This window comes from Macrobrachium rosenbergii, chromosome 28 (assembly GCF_040412425.1).
Source record: "Macrobrachium rosenbergii isolate ZJJX-2024 chromosome 28, ASM4041242v1, whole genome shotgun sequence".
Taxonomy (NCBI): domain Eukaryota; kingdom Metazoa; phylum Arthropoda; class Malacostraca; order Decapoda; family Palaemonidae; genus Macrobrachium; species Macrobrachium rosenbergii.
This window is the reverse complement of record NC_089768.1, coordinates 29,817,085-29,838,657: the sequence shown is the minus strand read 5'-3', so window position 1 is coordinate 29,838,657 and position 21,573 is coordinate 29,817,085. Positions and strand designations below refer to the sequence as shown.

At 35.5% G+C, this 21,573-nt stretch overlaps 2 protein-coding genes across 5 annotated transcripts in view; both read left to right on the top strand.

Annotated features, from left to right (window-relative positions):
• The window catches only part of LOC136854174 (nuclear receptor coactivator 5-like), a 38,033-nt gene extending 30,870 nt beyond the window's left edge, over nt 1-7,163 (top strand). For all 4 annotated transcript variants that reach the window (XM_067130474.1, XM_067130471.1, XM_067130473.1 and 1 more), the window contains one exon: nt 3,717-7,163. In XM_067130474.1, coding sequence (XP_066986575.1) covers nt 3,717-4,282 — 566 coding nt within the window. In that variant the 3' untranslated portion in view covers nt 4,283-7,163. The remainder of the gene's footprint in view (nt 1-3,716) is intronic.
• Nucleotides 7,164-10,303: 3,140 nt separating this feature from the next.
• LOC136854172 (tetratricopeptide repeat protein 21B-like) overlaps nt 10,304-21,573 on the top strand; it is a 41,139-nt gene continuing 29,869 nt past the window's right edge. The window contains exons 1-8 of the mRNA XM_067130465.1: nt 10,304-10,805; nt 13,381-13,551; nt 14,313-14,447; nt 15,171-15,364; nt 15,586-15,777; nt 18,262-18,445; nt 18,573-18,765; nt 19,805-19,875. Of these exons, the coding sequence (XP_066986566.1) occupies nt 10,779-10,805; nt 13,381-13,551; nt 14,313-14,447; nt 15,171-15,364; nt 15,586-15,777; nt 18,262-18,445; nt 18,573-18,765; nt 19,805-19,875 (1,167 nt within the window). The 5' untranslated portion in view covers nt 10,304-10,778. The remainder of the gene's footprint in view (nt 10,806-13,380; nt 13,552-14,312; nt 14,448-15,170; nt 15,365-15,585; nt 15,778-18,261; nt 18,446-18,572; nt 18,766-19,804; nt 19,876-21,573) is intronic.

Below are 21,573 nucleotides of genomic sequence, written 5' to 3'. Positions count from 1 at the left end.
GGAATTCCAGGTGGAGCTTTTGCATCACCAGGTGAGTGGGATTTTATCACCCTCTTGTCACCATCCTGGATGGTACTTTATAGAAAAGAAAAATTGAACTGTTATACACTATTGCTATTATTTATTGGAAGAGCACTGCTATATCATAGTTAGTGTAATTTTTTCTGTTATGTTTTGTTGTTTAATATATTCCAGTCAGTAATAATGAATAATAAGCAATGACCCTTTCGCAAGTTAATTTTGTATGCTTCTCAGCTAAAGCTACACCTGTATGTTTATTTTAGAAGTATTTATGTAAATTTTGGTGTTTTTAGGAGAATACATATCTTTTTTTCCATATTTTTAACATGTTAATGACCCAGGTACTTGGAGCAGTCTTAACCACCAACAAGCTTTTGTGTGTTTAACATATTGGTATTATGTATTCTGTTTACTGCATTAACTAACTTTGGCTCAAGGCACCTTTTGGAGGGCTAGAATTTTAACACACTGGTTTGGCTTTGTTCAGGATGTGTTCATACTACCAAGCAAAAGGGGCTTTTTTTCTAAACCTCATCACACTCAGAAGGGTCAGACCTGTTCCCAAGTTGATGTCAGTCCCAAGGGAGCAACAGGATGCAGTAGCAACTGACAGTAATAACTGAAATTGTCCTAGGCTAGCAAGGATAGGCTCTAACAACAGGGTTAGCATTGAGCGCCAGGGCAGCATCTTCTGGCAAGAATTTATCACTAATTGCACAAGCACAAGAAGTCAGATAGCAATGCAAAAGGATTTAGAGTTCTATGTCATGGATCCATCTATGTACAATAGCATTTTAAACAGGAATGACAGCTGGGATGCCATGACAGCACAGTGAAGCCTCCTTTAGTGAAGAGCCTGGATTTTATTGTCAAGGTATTCAACTTCAGTCCTCTGGTTGCCAGTGCTTCCATGGACATGCTAGCAGTGGGAATGAATGATAGAATATTTCAATAAAGACAATGCATTTGGAGTACGTGTAATCTTTGGAGAAATTTATCAGTAGAAAGACGTTCAGCCAAACAGCTTTAGCCTCAGGTACCAAGGCTGTGGCATGTGATGTTAAACATCCTACTGCCCACTCTTCTTAGCTAGAAAATTTTAGGTGGATGTTTGTTTTCGGAAGGAATTCCAGGTTATTTCAGCCACAGGGAGAGGTCTTTGGTATGACCAGCACTCACATATCAGACAGTACCGAGATGCTGGAACTTTCCAAAGTCCAGTATGTGGTGATTTTTTTTTTGTTGGGGGGGACAAACATCAATACTCTACATGATGGATACAGTCAGTTTTTGAAATAAGAAACAAACCACAAAGTTTTTTTTTTTTTTTTTTTTTTTTTGAGAGAGAGAGAGAGAGAGAGAGAGAGAACCTTATATTTGGACTCTAATGATCTGTGACTGCCATACATAATGGACCCACACTGTTTTGTTTGATGGAACCTGAAGATGGACATCTGTTTGTGTGAAGGTACTGTACCAGACTGAAGTACAGCCTTTCAGCAGAGGCAACAGTGCTATCACTACCCTTCAGAATTTCAACCTTTACTGTCCGAGCAGAAGGTGCTGTATATTGGAAGTGATTGCAAACATTGCCTTCAATCCACATTTCCTCTTTTCAAAACCATCAAAGGAGCTTTTGGTCTTGTGATAGGACTTGGGTCAGCTCTTCAAGAAGATATTTACTTCATTGACTCAACATATCTTTTTCAGGGGAGCTTAAAATGTCTTGGTGTCTTGCATAGGACAGTTAGATGCTTCTATGTAACAAAGACTGTCTCCTCGGATGTCCGTACCCATGAGACTGAACAGTGATGTTATGTTCTCTACATTATCAAAGAGTGGAATTCATAGATCTGTCATTTAGAGTGGAAATATTTACATACAAGTCTATGCAGCTTGGATAATGAAAATCCAGTGCTTACTGAGGCAAGGACCTGCTTTCCCCAGCAGCGTGATGTGCTCTTATCTTCAAGGAACCAAGACATAAAAGATGACAGGTCCAGCTATTCAGTACAGGTATTCCAGGAAGCAGTGGGTAAGGTAATGAATGGCAGTACTGTGCAGAGTTAGTAGCTTATACAATTAATCATATCCTGTTTGAGTTACTGGATTTTGTGTCAACTCTGACATGTTCACGGAGGTGCCAGTCGTTTGGAAATTATTGGGGATGTGATACTCGAGTCAGCTATGTTTGTCTTAGAGTAGTCTGCTCTGGATTTGCAGTTACAAATTCCTTAGTTTTGATGCATTTCTCAGACTTCGTCCTTAAAGATATGACTGCTACTTCCTTAAAGGTATGGATTTGATTGCTAATCTTTATTCTAGGAGTTCTCAGTTGGATCTTTTGTCCCAATCATTTGATTCTTGGGATTTTAGCAGGTTGATCCTTCCCACCTAAGTGGAAATTTTGGTTGTTTATAATTAATCGTTGTGTTACGAAGTAAATATATTTAAGAAAAAGTTCACACAAATCCATTATTTGTAATTAAAGCTCCTGCCTTCCAACTGTGCTGTTCTTTTTATGTAGCTATTGGTCCTGACTTCATGAAAAGTAAGGCTCACAAGATTATAAGACTCATGCTCAGTACTGTAAGCCAGCAGATGATGATGTTTGGAATATTTATTGGAGTATTTAGGGTTCATCTAGAACACAGTGTTCACTAAATAACAGGTGGTTTATTACAAGAAAATTTACTCTGCTTGATGCAGTATTATGCTAAGTATACATAATGTCATTGTATAAATTTCTGGTTTATAATGGTTGTTAAAATAACCTTTGAAGGATTTCATCGTGTTTGTTTATTGTGAGTGAACAATTTCATTGAACAGCCCTCTTTCTTCTTTTGAGAATTATGCTTTTTTTTTATTTTAATAAAGTATGTGGTTGAAAGCTGTTTTTTGGCTTGCAGTAATGCAAGACCCAGAAAATAGGTGAATGGTTAAAAAGTGCAAATTGAAATTTAATTAGTCCTTGCTGCTCTTGTTGCTTTTGTTTAACTATATGCTGACGTGAGTATTTTATTTTCCAAGACTCAGTCCACGTAAAATGTTGAAAAACTTGTAAAGGACTTTGCGTTTTAGGTTACATCGTCTCCAAAAAAGACTTCTATAAGTTATAAAAATTACATCAGAAATAAGGTGATTTTGACAGAAGAAAGATTTTTATTTTATAAACAAATCTTACCATTGTTTCAAAAATCTGTCGAGCAGAATGTAAGTAATAGTTGCAAGTTGTTGTGGAATGACTGTAAAAATATCACTTGCTGAATGGATAGAATTGCACATAATTTAATGGGTGGTCATGTCTGGTGTTCTTAATTTTATTTTGAAAAACTGAGACAATTCTCTCTGATGTTATGCTTTATTGCTTGGTTATTTTACGTGAAAAAAGAACGTGGATAATTTTTTCAAGAATGCTTAGTATAAAAATTTATATATTAAGATCTGATACTTTTTCATCTTATGCTATGTAGAACATAGCAGAAAGGACTTCACAACTCACTAAAGCTCACTGCTTTGACTGCACTAAGCAGCCTAGAATTTTAGTTATTTTTACCAGCAGTGAACATTTTTGAACATTCCTAAACCGAGTCAGATGTCTATTTCGTTACTGTTGTATTTTTACCATGTAAGGTTTCAGTGCCCATTCATTTTTAATTTACTGATTTTTTGTTATGAATACTTTTGCGTTACAGGAGTATCTGCAAGTCGACACATGGCTGTAACTTACCCAGGCTATAACTATGGCTCCAGTAGCTTGGTGGGGTCTGGCACTCCAGTAAGTCAAAGTACGTCTGGAGCTGGTACAGACAGTGGTACAGTCAGTATGGTCCCACCACCCAATGCTGTAGCAGCAGCTGCAGTTTCTGGGACAGCCTATCCAGCTTATGGCAATATGACAGGGATGTATGGTGCTTACAGTATGGCTCCGCACATGCCAGCAGCACCTGTGGCTGCACCTATGATGCCATCTGGTGGTGTAGGTGGTACCAGTAACAAGCAGTCTGAACTGCAGGAAAGGATCCTTAACATAATGAAAGGTTCCACTGGCAGTGTACCAACTGGAGTACCTCCTCCCACAGGTGTACCTGCACCTACTGGAGTGCCCCCACCCTCAGGGGTTCCACCCCCAAGCATGGTAGCACCTGTTTGGCCTGGAGTTTCTTCTAATAAAGCCAACAATGCCCCAATGAAAACGACACAATCAGCTGGCCAAGGTCAAGGCCCACTTTTTGCCGCTTACAATCCGTGGAGCCAATAATTTGAATTGGCATTACAGAAGAAGTGTGTTCGTGTGAAGCGTATTCCATCGCCAGAACTTTCTTTTCTTTCATTATAAACATACTATGTATTTTTATGCATATGGCATACATAGAATTGAAACTCGGACAGAGAATTTCCCAGTGACAGTTTTCTCTTGCGGACCACGTAAATTTTTGAAAGAAAAAAGTCGGCTCTTTGGAAAAACACAGGCGTATCCACTGATTGTTGCCCCTCATGGACGAGATGTATCTTTTTTGTATTAAAAAGAATGGTTGTTTTGAAAGTCAGTGGTGCATTTGATTTTAAAAGTATTGAAGAGTTTGTGTCGTGTTACGAGCTTCAGACCCCAGTTTTTGTGCTAACAGCAAATTTTTGCAGACTTTTCATAATCACCAAAAATTCTGCGCATTGTATTGGACAAACCTACTTGTTTCCAGGTCCCATATTTTTGTCTTCAGGTTTATGGCAGAATTTTTGTTTTTTTTTTTAAGATACAACAAGCATAAACCAGCATGTAGCATATACAAATAGTACTGATATGACCGTGAGTTCCCATATAAACTTTGAATCAAAAGATGACAGTAGTCTTGCAGGAGTCAGTGCTTGTTTATCTTGTGCAATTTGACCATACACTTATCTTTCAGAACTAGGTACAGTATAATACTAAATGTGCAAAACATTTATTATCCTTTTGTCATTCTATGCTGTCACAGCATGTTAGTGCCAGAGTCAGGTTTTGATCTCATTATTTTTTTGAAACTACAGGTGGTTCTTGAAGGTTAGCTTGTATGACTACAGTACTAATGAAAATTTTTTTTAAATTTTCAAAAATCCTGCCTAAAAACTGGAGACAGGTTTTCATTAAATAAATTGTCTTAATTTTTCTTCTTAGCCTGGTGGTTTACAAAATTTTTTTTAAGTCAGTTCTCAGTGAATAATTATTCTTTGTTTGTCTCGTACAATGCACGTTGTAAATAATATGCTGTTCTAGCTCTTAATTATTAAGGTCAGTTTTTAGCAGATTCCCTAGATATTTGTTTAGTTTACTATATTTTGCCAAGTGGAATAGCTGTACAAAGAATTGCTCTATCAAAATCAAGGGAAAAATATTCCGTTAGTGATTTAATGACTTGACTCGTTTCAAGTAAATTGTAGATAGCAGAAAACTACACTTCTTATAGTCTTAAATGTTTTTCATGAGCAGGATATATTGATACTGGCATTTTCATTATTAGAAACAACTACTTTTTTGAAGTTAGCATTTTAATTGCATTCACTTTCTTGCCAAAGCTGAGAAGTTAAAATTATATGAAAACGTTAATTCTATGAAAATATCAGATTAAGGGGAAAATTATACTGTTTGTTAAATTAAATGAATGTAGTGTAAAAATTAGACTACTCTCCTTAGCCAGAAATAAAATTTTGTATTTTTTCAATGAGGAAGATAAACAGTATTAGTATTGATGCTGGCATTTGTTTTGGGAGATCGTTTTAATTGCGCTAATTTATTCTTGTCAGAGCAGAGGAGTTTTTTTTTTTTTATTAAAGGCTGAAGAAATTTTCAATTACTTTATTATTTGCTGGAGTAAAAATATGCTTTGGTTTGACACACCCTTTAAAACTGGTAGAGTACTCAGTAATGCCAGTTGGGAAGGTTGCTATTTAATGACCAAGCATTTCATGTATTATTAGATTTTGTTCCTTATGGGTAATGACATAATGCATTTTTTTTTCATCAGTAATGCTTGACAAAAGAAATTTCAAAGTTTCTTAGTTATTAATTATCTTGGAAGAGTTCCAGTTGATAAGAAATGCCTGTTTGAGTGCTCGGTGCACATCTCTAATGGAACCCGTTTTGTTTTTAACAGGCAAATGCTTTGGTACTGTAAACTATGCGAGTGTGAGTTGCTTTCACCAGTTAGTTGCCGTTGTTTTTGGATCTTCCATGTCTATAATAAAGTTACATCCTGAAATAACTGCTATCCAATTTTTTGCGCTCGTTTCGAACTGAATTAAGGTGTTTATACGTACCTTATTTCAGTTTTTTTCGGAATTTGTCATCCCTTACGAAATTTTAATTTGTTCTCGTGCATTTCAAACTCGTTTATATAGCGCACCTTTTGTGATATATTTTGGTATGCTTCAATCAAAATGCTTTCACCAGAATGGTTTTGCAGCAGGACATGGGTGAAGCATTGGATGTTCCTGATTCCAAAGGCCGCTATTCTTTGGATTACATATTTACAGTTTTATTTCAGGATTTGATTTTTTCAGGACTGTTTCTGCCCGGCATTCGACAGAGCATACTTCCTCCTCTGCCACGATGTTAAAATTTTAGATGCGCGACCATATTTCGTATTGCCCCGTTTTGGAATTTAAAATTTGCTGTTTTGCGCTTTTACCTCGGCCATCCGATACAGTTTGTTCGAAGTTCAACGGAAAATTTAGTTTTTTTTTTTTCAAATTTTTCGAGCTCTCCACAGAAGAAATTTGATACGCAAATTGCATACTTTTATCTTTTATAGGAAGCATTTTGTATTTAATATCCTGCTGTGTTTTTCCCAAATGATTGATAAGCATCGCATTCAAATTTATGAACTTTTAACCATTGAATCTGCAGTATTATAAGGACTTGTTGGTAATGCTTTAAGAAAATAATTTCAAAAGTTAATGTACAGATGATGCACAGCCTTTTAAAGTAATAAATTTCATTTTTCAAGATTAAAGTGCAAGGTTGTCTTTCTTGACTGCCACTAATTGTGGTGTGCATGTTGTTTTGAGATTGGTGGTGATAGTGTTGACCACTTTAAAATATAATAAAGCTATTACAGACACCACTATGTTTATATGTCCTAAAAATAAAGTCAAGAGAATTCTGATTTTTTATTTTATTAACCTTGAGTGTATTTTACTTCTGCCTGTCTTATTACTGTATTATGAGGTAATTTAAACAAACCATTGTTGTTTTTAAATCAGATATTTATTGTTAGCTGTATTGTACAGTATATAAAAAAATTTCGACTATGTAAAAAATTTTGACTGATCTGGCTAAACTACTCTACAGTAACACAATGCTATATTGTAGATAGTAACTTCAAGTCCTTATAACATGTTGCATCTGGACTTGAGCTTGAACCTCATTATTTTACTTATACAGTGTAGTATTGCAAACACTAGTATTGTATTTCTCTAGCTGTTGATAATTTTTGTGAATCCAAATTGCAGCAAGCAATTGGTAAATTCAGAATGAATCCCGAGTAGTGGTGGTGGCTTACGGTGCTGGGTGAATTCAAATAGGACAGCGATGTGTAAACGAGGTAAATTTATTTATTTGTTTTCTTGTTAATTTAATAAGACCATTGTGTTATATTTCCAGACTCAAGGGCTCGCCTGAAAGATTTGTCATTAAATGAGAGGTGGAAATGGAGGGTTAAAAAGTTCTAAAAGTTGGTAAGGATGTGAACAGACTCAAACTAGATTCTTATAAGAGAACTACAGCCAATTAAGAATTTCAAGTCCATGATTTTATGTAACCAGTAGATTGAGCAGTATGGTAATCATTAAATAATACCAGTCAGCCATTAAGTCCATGAGTACTGATAATGAAACATCATTTTCATCCATCATGAAATCACCATAAAATAATGGTCCAAAGTCTTTCTTTCCAAGTATTTTCTGTAATCCACAAGAATGAATCGTATATCAGAGTTATCCGACTCCAACAGTTTACCACATAGTTGACGGAATTAGTTAAGGCTTTAGAATGTGGATTTAAATAGTAAAGGAATGTGCTTTTTCATTTAGTGTGACAAATAGTTTATGTATTAGAATTTCTCTAAGTTTATGTATGCTTCTGCCTTTAGTTAAAAAAGTTTGAGCTGCTCTTTTAAATTCCTTATTATCATAAAACAGTACATTTCTGTTGGGTTCCCTCTTGACCAGGAATTCAGTGTAGTGGACAGAGACTGAAAGTAGCCACTTTGGATAATCATTCGTTAAATAAGTGTCCCTGCTCTTTACCAATAATAAAAAATACAACCATTAGGTAATGTTAATCCATGGCTCTGCAAATTTTCAGGAGCTGCTGAAATGTAGGGATCATTTTTAACCCTATTGAAGATCGGACATTTTAACTTGCACAAGTATACCTCAGATGCTAGCACTGTGCATGGGCTTTATAAGCAGCAGAGAAAGTATGGCTTGCACCTGAAAACTTCTGCCTCTGTAGGGGGTTAGTGCCACCAGTGCACTTCATGCGGTGCACTGTAGGCATAACTTTAGGTTCTTTTCAGCATCCCTGCAGCCCCTTTTATTCCTTTTGCACTACCTCTGTTCATATTCTCTTCCTTCTGTATTACTTTTCACACTTTTCTACCAGTTGATTCACAGTGCAACTGCGAGGTTTTCGTCCAGTTACACCTTTCAGACCTTTTTACTGGCAATTTCCATTTCAGAGCTGAATGACCTCATAGGTCTCAGCACATGGCCTTTGGCCAAAGTTCTATACAGTATTCAATTCTGAAATTTTTTTTTTTTTTTATTTTAGAGATTTTGGACGAAAAAATTTTAGTGACCCTCTATGGCTGTTTTGAAAGAAACTAGTATTTTAACTACATTTAAAAATATATTTGTAATTCATGTTTTATTTATGGATATCTGAATGACCCACGATTTTTTTATGCTGTAGTATGTGCGTCTAAATTTTTTTATGTTAATGTCTTTTAACAAAAGGTGTCACTTTCTTTCATGCTGTCCAACATCTCTGACCCTTGTTTCTTGGTGCAACTTTGGGATTCTTTCCCAATCTCACCATTTGCTGTCCAACTCCCTATTTTCAATAAAGTGCTCAGTGGCTAAAAGCGCTATATCACTGTAGGAGTGGTAAGATGCCGGCTCATCACTTGCTAGTTCTCAGATTCATATAAGAATTATACGTCTGTTTATGTTAATGTACACCGGTCTGTTTAATCTTTATAATGTGCCATAATTAGAGACAATAGCTCATGAAATTTTCAGTATTGATACTGTTACGGTTCGCAATTTTTTTTTTTGCTGAATTCGAGATCAGTGGATACTAGTAGTAGTAATAGGCGGGATTTATCTTTGAAACGGCTCTCTTGCTCGTTTTATCCCTCTGTGTTTAAGTTTTGTCTCTGTAAAGCCACAATTCCTTTATAAATTCTTAACTATTTTCAATTTCCCCTTCAGCAGATCTGTAAATAAAAGTATATCAGCTATCAATTCCTCTTTATCATCCTGATATGGCCGCTGCACAAAACTATATCTTTCTAATCTCATTAAATGCTGGGTAGTAGAGTAAGAAATGTCCTAAGTTTATATTTTTTCCTCACAGCACAAACATTTTGCATCTTCCCCTTTTAGCCTATTCCGATAATTTAATTCTAGTATGACTAACCTAGCCCTACTGATCAGCATTGTTTTTTCAGTGTTATCATGCCAGATTTCTTATGTTTTCTTTGTATTTTCTGTAGATTCTAAGTGTTGTCATTCATTTCTTTCTCCCATGCTTTCGTGTCCCAGGTATTATTTCTTTTAGTCTCTTACTTTTAAGTGATTAAATTTTTCTTAAGTTTATGTTTAATACTTTCATATATTCTTTTACTTGCAGAATCCACGAGGTTTTCTTGTTTATATACTAATCCATGGTTGTCACGTATAGGAGCCTATTTCCACCACTCTCAAGTGTATGTTTCAGATAGAATAGTTTACTCTTCATATCTCTTGAGTGGCAGGAAGAGGCCCCTATTTCAGATCTTAACGCACAACTTGCTGTGTAACTTGGTGCTTTCAGAATTGTTCTATATACTGTACTTGATTGTCCACTTTTTGTAGTTCATTTATGATTTTTTTTGTCGAGTTTCATGATTTCCAAGGCATGCATGAAGGATGGCATCGCTCCAATACAATTTTCCTATTTTCACCGTGCTACAGCTTTTACTGATGACTGTATTACCCATATTTGCCATCTGCTTTGCTATAATTTTGGCCCTTTTCATCTGTTCTCTGAAGCAGTCTTTCATGTTGCTGATCGTTACACCGAGGTATTTTATCTACTAAACTCTATTCGTTCTATGTGCTGCATATTTTCTACATCAGCAATACTATACCAATCGTTGAATATTACGTTGCCATGGTAACGGTCATTGTTAGGAAAGAAGAAGAACGCTGAATTCCAAGTGTAAATAAACTTGCGTTGCGTACGTCAAGTATGTGGCTTTTGTAATGTAAAAGGAAACTGTTTGTCGCGGCATGTCGCATAGCATCACAGAAATGTAATAATGCCCACACAGAATTCAAGCAACATTACGTTCAGATATTAGACTACAATGCGTGGATAGTATGAGAAATGTAAAAAGCTTTGGACAAACGAATCTTGACCAGGCCACAACCCCAATTTTGACGAGCAGCAAGTAGCCTAATGTAATTATTTCTACCCAACATCGTAGGTGAAGTCCTGCACACGAATTTTCGCCATGTCCGAAATTGATACTTTATTCAAGGTTAGTATACAATTTTGCTAAGCTATTAGCCTAGTTGAGATTGTTTAGGCAGGTCAATTTAAAAGAAGAAACGTCTTAAAAGGCGTGGCTAATTTGAATTGTAAGGTATTGTAACTAGCCTACACACAATGGGATTTTACTAGAGAATTTTATTTTTACTAGAGTTTTGTATGTCAATAGATGGTAAATAGGTATTTCTAAGTAACAGGTCTGCGCGGGCTGTATGGAATGGTTCCATGAATACGAAAGTCATTAGGGAGCCATATGTTCAAGAAGGGATTGGCTAAGGAAATCTAATATAAAAGGAACCATGCTAACCCAACGTACCCTAACCCAACCTAACCTAGCATTCCAGGATGGCCAGTATACAAAAACATAACCAGTTATGAGGTCAATTTACAGGTTAATTACAGTCGATCGACAAAAGATAACAGTAAATTCTTGATAAGCAACCAATAGAAAAAGTCTGTTTCCAAGTAATACCCGATGTGGAGCTCTTACTTTTCTGCGGTAAATGTGAAGGAGATGGCTACATAAAGGTTATGTCTATTAATATAATTTTTAACTAATAGAAATGGGTGTATGTAATACAGTACAGGTGAGATAATTGGATAAAACTACAGGGTAACTCCGCACGTAGTATTACCTTGAAAATGTATTTTTCTTATACTTTTAGTGTTGCTGATGAAGGTGTGCTGTTTATTGTCGTTCAGTTACTATTAACCTCATATCTACCCAATACTGTTGGGAACCCTTTGGAAACGATGGTTTTCGATGGGGTAAATTGTTGGGAGAAAGGTTGGACTGTCATGTTGCTATGGAAGGAGTTCCTGCATAAAGACAATGTCTATTAATATAAGTCACTAGAAATGGGCTGTGTGTTCAAGAAGGGATTGGCTAAGAAAACCTATTATAAAAGGAACTGTACTATTACCTTGAAAATTTATTAACCTAACTAGCAGGTTAGGTTGGGAACCAATAGCTGTTTATAACACTGTGCATTTTCAATGGCGTTCCAGGATGGTCAGCATACAAAAACATATCAGTTTTGATGTTGATTACAGGTTAATTACAGTCAACTGACAAAAAATAACAGTAAATTGTTAATAAGCAACTAAAATACTATAGGAAAAGTCAATTTCAATGCGGAGCAACCATAGTTCTATCGACAATTTGATATATACTAAGATAATGAGAAAGAGAAATTTATCATCTTATATTTAAATTTTCACGTTCATCCCCAAGGGGATGGTACTAGAAACGGCACTCACTGGAGCTTCCATCATGAATGTTAAAACATAAACAAATAAAAACATACATTTTTCATGATCTAGGTAAATATCTAAGATTAAATTGCATGTACTGCATTAGATAAAGTTTAAAATTAAAGTTTCAGTCTTCCCACAGGTATTGCCTCTCGGTAGACGTCAGCTGGGTAATCCCAACCCCCCATCAAGATGTCACTCATGACAGTGACCATCCAGTAGACAGTCTCACTATCTGCCCCTTGACGGGGAGCGAACGCTGGTCCCCGAAATTACGAGGCCAACACGTTACCAACTACACCCTTTTCTATATTTTTTTGCCAAAAACTTATATTAATAAATGATATCTTTTTGTGGCCGTCCACTTTACATTTACTCAAAAGATTGTAGTCTATTTCTTTTGTTAATCACCTAAGTTTGTGATTTGCCCCTCCCCTTCTGTAATAGGCTAACATACAACCAGGCCTGTCAATTTTCAGCAAAAATCAATACAAAAGCTTTTAAAACCTTGGAAATACAATAAAAATCATATTTAAACACGCATTCATCCTAATCTAACTTTCCCTAACCGAGAGCGCTGGATCCTAATCTAAAACAGCATCTAACCTAGGCTGCTGGATCCTGATCTAAACAGCATAGCCCCTCACTCTGACCTAGCCTGGCCCTGAGCACCATACATTTAGAGGTGTACAATGAATGCATCTTGTTTATTTTAATTTGCATATATGCAAACACTGTAGCTCTCTCTTACTTATAATTTATGAAGATAATGGCACAAAAACCTTTCTGGGAATGTCCCTAAATACCTTTACCATTACTGGTAAATCAAGAATTCGTGTTGTGTGTTCTAATAAATTTTGAGTTTTTTATGGGTGAGATTTCTCTTGGGTGTTAGGTTAGATTAAGTGGGTTTTGCTGAACATTGAATAGTTGGATAGATTTGCATAATCTAGGCCTAGGCTTAGTGGCAGCATATTTTTGAACTGGACGTACTAAATAAGGCTAATTGTTTTTTTATGTGTGAGGTATCAATATTTGCCTGTTATTCTTCAGACTGTTAATTTCATTCCTTTTAGCATTAGCCTTTTATTTTTTAAGAATTATATTAGGAATTTGGTATTTTTCACAAGTGAGGAAGAGTAGGCTGTTTTCATTCTTATTAATTACATGTTATTTGGAAAAGAATCTTTTTTTATTTTGAAGGGCAGTTTTTCAGTAACCGGTAGACGATTAATCCAAATCTAGAAAATTCATTCATATTTTGCAAAGTTTATTATTGAGTAACCCATTTTTATCATTTTGATTTGTAGGGAAAAATCCACTATTATGGAAGAGAGCAGTATTATCAAGCAATGCAAAATGAATGTGCTGCTGCATCTAAAAAGTTTGGAAGAGATGAGAGATACAGTTTCTATTCAGCTGTAGCTCATCTTCTTCAGGGGCATATTCAGGAAGCAATCAGGCAGCTACAACCTTTACAGGTAAGTGGCAGTAGATATGTAAAGCACTATTTTTTTCCTAAGTTTCAGGACTTTCATAAAACATAAGGGTACCTCTCAAGCAAACTTTATAACTGCTGTGTATAAATAATTCACACATAACAAGCAAGAGTGACCCAGTCAACCATACCAAGAAAAATGTACTCTGAATGAAAACAAAATAAAAAGGTAAGGCACCAATAAATGACATGTATCTTCCTAAGGGCTGCTGCACCAACAGTGATGCAATTTCACTTAAGAAATTGATAAAACCCAAGGTTGATGAAAAAGAAGAAGACCCAAGTATGACGAACTATGTACCAGTCAGTTCAGAGACTTACTTAGATTCCTCCCTCCAAGGAAGTACTTGTAAATCTTCCTCGTGTAAAGACCGAGGGTTTGTACATATTGTGTAGGAACAAATTACAAATTTTGAGATTAATTTGTACTTTTTCTAACTATACAAACCTGAGGTCTTTACAGTTTAGATGCCCACCTAATGCCACCCTTCATTCTGATATCTGGGCCGAAAGGCAGAGTGAACGCTTACTGTAAAGACCTCAGGTTTGTATAGTTAGGAAAAATACAAATTACCTTAAAAATGTCATTTTTATCGTATTACTGTATTTCTATCTTGTGTATGACCATAACTGTTAAGTGCTTATATGAGACTATTGAGATGGGCAAAAAGATTTGCCTTTACTTTGTAAGTGAAATAGCCATAGTATTTTATATTATATTTACATCTTTTTTAAATATTACAGAATGAAAGAGATGTAATGTTAGGTGCTTTGTTAGCACTGATATATGCCCATCGGCGATGTCAAGTTGTCGATAAAGAAGCTGTCGCTCAATTAGATGCAAAATTGAAGGAAGAGAGAAAACGGGCTTCAGAAGTGGTATGTCTTTTTCAAATATTTGATTTATTGTTAATCTTTTATAGCTTGAGTCTTTGTGCACAGTTTTATGGAATGCTGTGTAAATTTGACCTTTTCAGCAATAAACCTTGGACATATGTAGACATACCAGGATGATCACATTACTGTACTTGAATATGAAAAGCGAGGCATAGCAAAGTGGAAGTCATTATCTTGATAAGCCAGTGAGCTACTTTCATTCAATAATTACCATGTCTAGTACTGTAAGTGCAAATTTGAAAAACTGGAAAATGTTGAAGTACGAAGTATGAGCTTTAAGAAAACACAGGAAGAGGCAAAACAGTATCATGCTTATTATCTGGAATAATACAACTAAGTATGACATGTTAGATGACTCAGTAGCTACAAATAGTTGCATGGATGTTCTTATCACTTACAGTGGGTGAAAGTAGATGATGGTAGGTCTTATATGCAGTAGTGAGGTATTGTGCATTATTTAAAACAAATTATTTCTGAGGTTATGAGAATTAAGAATATAAAAAATTGCATAATCTGACTAGTGGGAGAGTCCATTGGAGTGTGACTTTGTAGCCTTGAAGTGTGTAAAGATATGGTTTATGTAAAACGTACCAAATTTATGCACATAATGGAAAAAAGTTTAGTTTATATTGATTAGGCATTGCACTTTAAACAGAATAATTTAAAACATAATCGTTTTATGTAATCTTGCATTTAACTTTCCAGCCTCTCTACTATGCAAGCATGTTTCTGTTGTTGTCATCAAGGATTGATAAAGCCAGGGAATATGTTGATAGGCTGTTGAAATTAGACCCTGAGCATGAAGATGGTATGGTACTCAAAGGATGGGTTGAACTTATGGCTGGAAAAGAGAGTAAGAACAAGAATACACTTCAGTACTTTGATACCGTCCTTCAAAAGTAAGTTAGCACCTGTGTGTACATCTCAAATGTCTGCTTGATGTTAAGTGTTTAAGATATTTTGTGGAGCTGATATTAATGTTTGTACATTCAGTTCATTTGTACTGTGATACCGTTTAGTATAGCACCTCTAGGGTGTTGAGTTGTAGGTATGGACAATATTATTAGTTGGACAAGTTTATCTCTCCTATTTAGCATTTATATTTCCTACTGATTTTCAGGACTCCTCGTCATATGGATGCTCTTTTTGGAAAATCAAAGCATTATGAAAATCGAGGGTCATATGCTGAAGCCATGGAGACTTTGAATCTTCTTGTAGTTGCATATCCTGGGTTTGCTGCTCCCTTGATAGAAAAAATGAAAGTGTATTTGGCTGAGCAGAACTGGGACCAGTGTTTAGATGCTGCCAATAGGTATGATTTCTCTAAAATTTTTGTTATAACTGAAATGAACTTACGTTGGTGTGTGTGTTGACATTCAATATTTATAATCTTCTAGACATACATATGAACAGTGTCAAATTGTCGTCTTTGAAGATTATATCTTAATGGTGAGATTTATGGCAGAAATTATGATGGTTTTGAGCCCAGTACTGTATGCTAATATGAATTATTACTTATAAAGTACCCTATGCGTTGAATAAATGACTTGTATGAAATTTTGAAGCTGAAGATGTGGAAGTAAAAAATTGTTTCATTACAAACTGAGTAATGAATTTTAGTGATGTCTTTATCACTAAAATAAAGATATCACTAAAGTAGGAATCCCTTTTTAAGGGAACATCCTGCTGTTAGCTTAGAAACAGCGTGTCTGAGTATCAGACAAAAGGGTAGTCTTGGCTACATAAAACAGAAAACCAGATTATATGATTGTTATTTTTTGTATAGCTTATATCCTTAGGTTTTAAATAAACCTAGAATAAGAAACAGCTTAGAATAGGATAAGCGAGAACCCTCTAAGAAATCCCCTGTGCTTAGCAATTAGATAAAAAGACATCCTGGGATAGGGAGGGGCAGTACAGTAAACCCCCCGGATTCATGTTCTCACAATTCGCGGATTCAGCGATTTGTGGAATTTTATGTGGAACCTATCTACAAATTATTCGGGGAAAAACTCACCTATTCGCAGATTGTATCATAGAGCAATATTCTGTATATTCATATTATTTTTGTGACTAAATACTGTACTGTACCTTCATATGCATTTTATAGTTAAATAATGATTTACAGTACTAGTTTTCAAATATTAACATTAGGTTTAATATTAAATAATAACATTAAATAAAAATGATAATTCTCTCTCTCTCTCTCTCTCTCTCTCTCTCTCTCTCTCTCTCTCTCTCTCTCTCTCTCTCTCTCTCTCTCTCTCTCTCTCTTACTGAGATGAGAGAATTTATATGCATATGTAATATGTATGTTTATTTGTTTTGCATGATAAATAAATGATTTACTAATTTTCAAATATTAATATTAATGTACTAAACACAGTAAAATATCAGTTCATTAAAAAAAATATAGTGAATTAGTAAGATTTTAGTTCAGTGTAAATTCTTTCCCTCATCTTTTTCATAAAGCTTTGGAGTGAGGGGGTGTTGTAACCTGTCAAATATGTCAAATATCTTGACGTACTAACTTCAAGGGTAGAACTATGAAGGATACTGAAACACCTCTCTCTCTCTCTCTCTCTCTCTCTAGATTTTTCTCTCTCTCTCTCTTATCTTTATTTGTTTTGTCTCTCTCTTTTATCTCCAACTGAGATAGACTTTGTAGTTAATTTTTTCATTTTTTATGCATATGTAACTTATGTTTATTTGTTTTGTATACACTAGTTTTGTAGATAAATGTGATTTACTTTGTAATTAATTTTTTTCATACTTTCCATGCTACAATTACAACTTTTTGCATTTGTATAGTAAATTACTAAAAATTGTAAAAATATATATATATCATTCCCAGTCTTTTCCCCAGTCTTTTCTCGGATTCTTCAGAGCGAGGGGGGTGCAAGTACCTCTCTCATAAATCATGAATTTTTATCTTTTGATTTCTAATGTAAGAATAACTTTCTCTCTAAAAGGAGAGTGGTTGATAAAAAGATCTCTCTCTCTTTCTCTCTCTCTCTCTCTCTCTCTCTCTCTCTCTCTCTCTCTCTCTCTCTCTCTCTCTCTCTCTCTCTCTGTTATTGGCTGGAAGGGTTCTAATGGGTAAAATGTTTAAGATGGCTTTGAAATGATATTAATAATACAATTTCAAAGATTAGTACAGTAATAGGATAATAGTTTAAGGTATATTTGATGTAGGATGCTAGTTTAAGGTATACATTTGGTATTTGAACTTTCAAGATAGGCAGTTATAAGCATTTTTAGAGGAGGGTGTTAACTATTGGCAGGGGGCCATGGTATGCATCCCCCACGAATACGGGGGGATTTACTGTACGGTCCCCATCAAGTCTCAAGGCACACTGATCCCCATCTGTCCTGTACTGAGCTACTGGAGTTGCCATAAGTCATATATGGCCCATTGAAGTGATATGAACATCTTTCCCACTAAATTCATCCAAACCGTATGGCACATAATATTAATGCTCGTATGAGTTAGCCTGGCGTTCGCTCAAAACCTGTTGTCCCTCATATGATCATGTCCATCCAGTAAAGGTTTATGAATTCTTTAGTTTGATAAAACTATGAGATCCTTGTTGTCATTCACAGATTCAGTGATGGGAATTACTGGGGGTCTAGGAGACAAAGCCTCCTAACTATATTCATGGTGCCTTAGGGATGGTTTGTAGGACACACTGACTTAAAGATGGTTTGTTAAAATATTCTGCCAAATATATAGATGGAGTATGGAGATCTGGTCAAATTTTGCCTACAGTTTTTTAATCAATTTGATTTTTGACAGAGTACTGCAAGTGGAGCCACATAATATTGAGGCAATGAAATATAAAAATCTGTACACTCTTTGTCGACAAGGAAATTGTGAGGACACTGCTCAGGGACTGCGAAACTTGTACAGTGAAATGGATAAAAGTGAACCTAACAATGCATCATTATTTACTCACATGGCGCAGCTTTTCTCGCGTTTGGTTAGTGAAGCAGTTTTATTTTGCTTTTATCTGTTGATCACATACTATATTTTACTTTAGAGTCTTGAAGTGATACCTTTGCTGTTACAATACCTGTACAGGTAAAAGTTTTATTTAATATTAACAGTGTGGAAGGAACCGACTTGTTCTTGAAGAGACCTTCATGATGGCAAGCAAAGCAGCTAAAGTTGATACTTCAAGTGCTGAGTATTTGACAGAAGTTGGGTACCAGTGTCTGTTGCAAGGACGCAATAAGGAAGCCACGAAATACTATAAAAATGCTACCAAGTTAGATGAGTCATCTGTAGCTGCTCTGACAGGTAAACATGTCTTATGATGTGCATATAATTCTGTTTTCCTTGTTGTGATTGAATGCACTGTAGTATTTTGATGAATTTTGTCATTGCAAAACCAGATTTCTTAACATAGAATTAGAACATGTTTAATTGTCTGTGATTTTTTTATTAGATATGAAATATATGTAACACTCCATACTATATTGGATAATACTGTAACAGAGAGAGAGAGAGAGAGAGAGAGAGAGAGAGAGAGAGAGAGAGAGAGAGAGAGAGAGAGAGAGAGAGAGAGAGAGAAATGGGTGCAGTAAGTGCAAAGTGTTTTGTAACTTATGTTAAAACAGAGATACTGTACAAATATTTTTATATAAGTGACTTACCAAGCAATTACATAGCTACTAGCTTTCTGCATGGCAGCCTATCAAAATTAAAATTTTCGCGGTGGCGCTGCCATCGCTTGTGTAGATGGAAGGGTCTCCTCCAACTTTCGGGACTGACAGGTACAACTCAGCAGAGAGGATCATTTCATTTTCTGCCGGCTCCCGATTAACATCGGTAGTCTTGTGCAGTCACTGCTCCATCTTTTTTGGATTTTGTTTTGTATTTTTGGACATTGGGCATCAGATGAATTTATCTTCTCTGCTGAGTTGTACCTGTCAGTCCTGAAAGTGGATGTGACCCCGTTACCCACACGAACGATGGTAACGCCACCACGAAAATTTGAATTTCATTAGAGTGCTGTGTAGAAAGCTAGTAGCTAAGTAATTGCTTGCAAGCATATATAAAATTCTATTTTATCATAAAGATGTCATATTTAAGGTGTTTTTTATTTCGTATGAATTTTGTGTATTTTACATATCTTGTATGCATACATAGTACAGTACATAGGTAGAACTACTGCAATTGGCTATGCTTTTGTTAGACTAAACTGTACAGTTCTGTATTTTAAACATTTTTGAAGTAATTAATTTTGCAGATATTTCTCTAAATGTTAATAAGTTAATATTGTGTTTTAGATTGAATGGAAATTAAAAAAATATTTTGTTTTTAATTTTATTTCCAGGCATAATTTCATGTCAGCTGCTGGAGGGACAAGTATATATTGCTGAGCAACAGTTAGAATTCTTGAAGGAGGTAATATCCTTTTCTTGAGAGTTTGAGTGAACAAGGTGAAGGAATACATTTTTATTCAAATCTTTGATAATGAGTTTGTTTACATTGTAAAGTAACATCGATATAAAATGAAATGACTGAGTAGGTTTCCTTGGTAGCTGTCCGTAACTCAGCCACTTGGGTAAGTTGCAGTCATGTTAACTGCCCCTATTCTTCCTGTTACCCACTAATTAATGCTGTACCAAGCATTGGGTTCTTTGCATCTTAATTGGAATATATGCTTTGATTTGCACAGTTTTCTTTTGGAAGCAGTGCCATACCAATATGACAACAAAACCTTACTCTTTCTTATCTGTTGTTGTATCTGCTAAATTGCTCAACAGTAATGAGTATCCATACTTCATAAGAGCATTATGCTCTTTCAGGAATGGAAGGTTATTATGCATTCTTTCCCTTTTTCAAAATAGAGTGCGAGTTGCTTAAAGTACTTTAGGACCATTTAAGATATTTATGTATAATCAACTATGGTTTTTTTTTAACTTTTTTGCATTCTTATGTCTCTTTAGACTGAAGGCTTTGTTTCATTTTTAATTATATTTTTATCCATTATATATTATGGCTTGACATAGTATCTGCTCTATAGCCAGTGTTGCTGGGCTACACTGTAGTTTGTTGTGTTGTGGCAAGTTTGTATTTGATATTGGTTTCTTCTCAGATAGGTTATACTTTCCTTGTTGGTTTGATTATTATTATTATTATTATTAGTATTATTATTATTATTATTATTATTATTATTATTATTATTATTATTATTATTATTATTATTATTATTATTATTATTATTATTATTACTATAAACCAAGGTGCAACCCAACCTGGAAAAGCAGAATGCAACAAGGGCATCAATATTGTCCATGGAGCAGTTCATTCACTTAGGCAGACTTCACATGAGACCTCTGCAGTTGTACTTAAGGGTCAGCTGGGACAGGAAGTTTTTTCCAGACACCTTCAAGTTTTGCATTTCCCCCGAGATCAAGGAAGACCTGCTCTGGTGAAGCATAGAAGAAAGACTAGCAGAAGGGAAGTCTCTTCTTCTTGAGCCCCAACCTAGACTTTTACTCCAATGCTTCGGACCTAGGTTGGGGAGCTCTTCTTGGGAACAAGGAACTTTCCGGGACATGGTCTCCAGAACAAAGAGAATGACATATAAATGCCAAAGAACTGAAAGCAGTACACCTGGAACTTCAGTTTTTCAGCACGCAAGTTTGCAGGAAGACAGTGGTGGTTCATTCGGACAGCACAACTGCCCTGTCCTACATAAAGAATCAAGAGGAACACTCTTTCTCCCTTTATGAGATAGCAAGGGAGCTTCTTCTTTGGAAGGATCGAAACCAGACATCTGTTCTGACTCGATTCATCCAAGGGAAGTTAAACGTTCTGGCAGACGAATTGAGTCTCCAGAAGCAGGTACTTCCCACAGAATGGACTTTGGATCATCAAGTGTGCCAATCCATGCAATTGACAGAAGAGTGGGCTTCTCTCGAGGGAATACTGTTTACCCTTTTTCTCTGGGATTTCTGGCCAAAAATGAATCTTTGTCTAAACCGTGGCCTCATTCTTTTACTGTAAAAAGCTTGTCAGAGGTTGTTGGCCCCGATAAGGAAGAGAGTTCTGTGTCCCATAAGGGCTTTAAAGTATTATATTCACAGGATAAAAGGA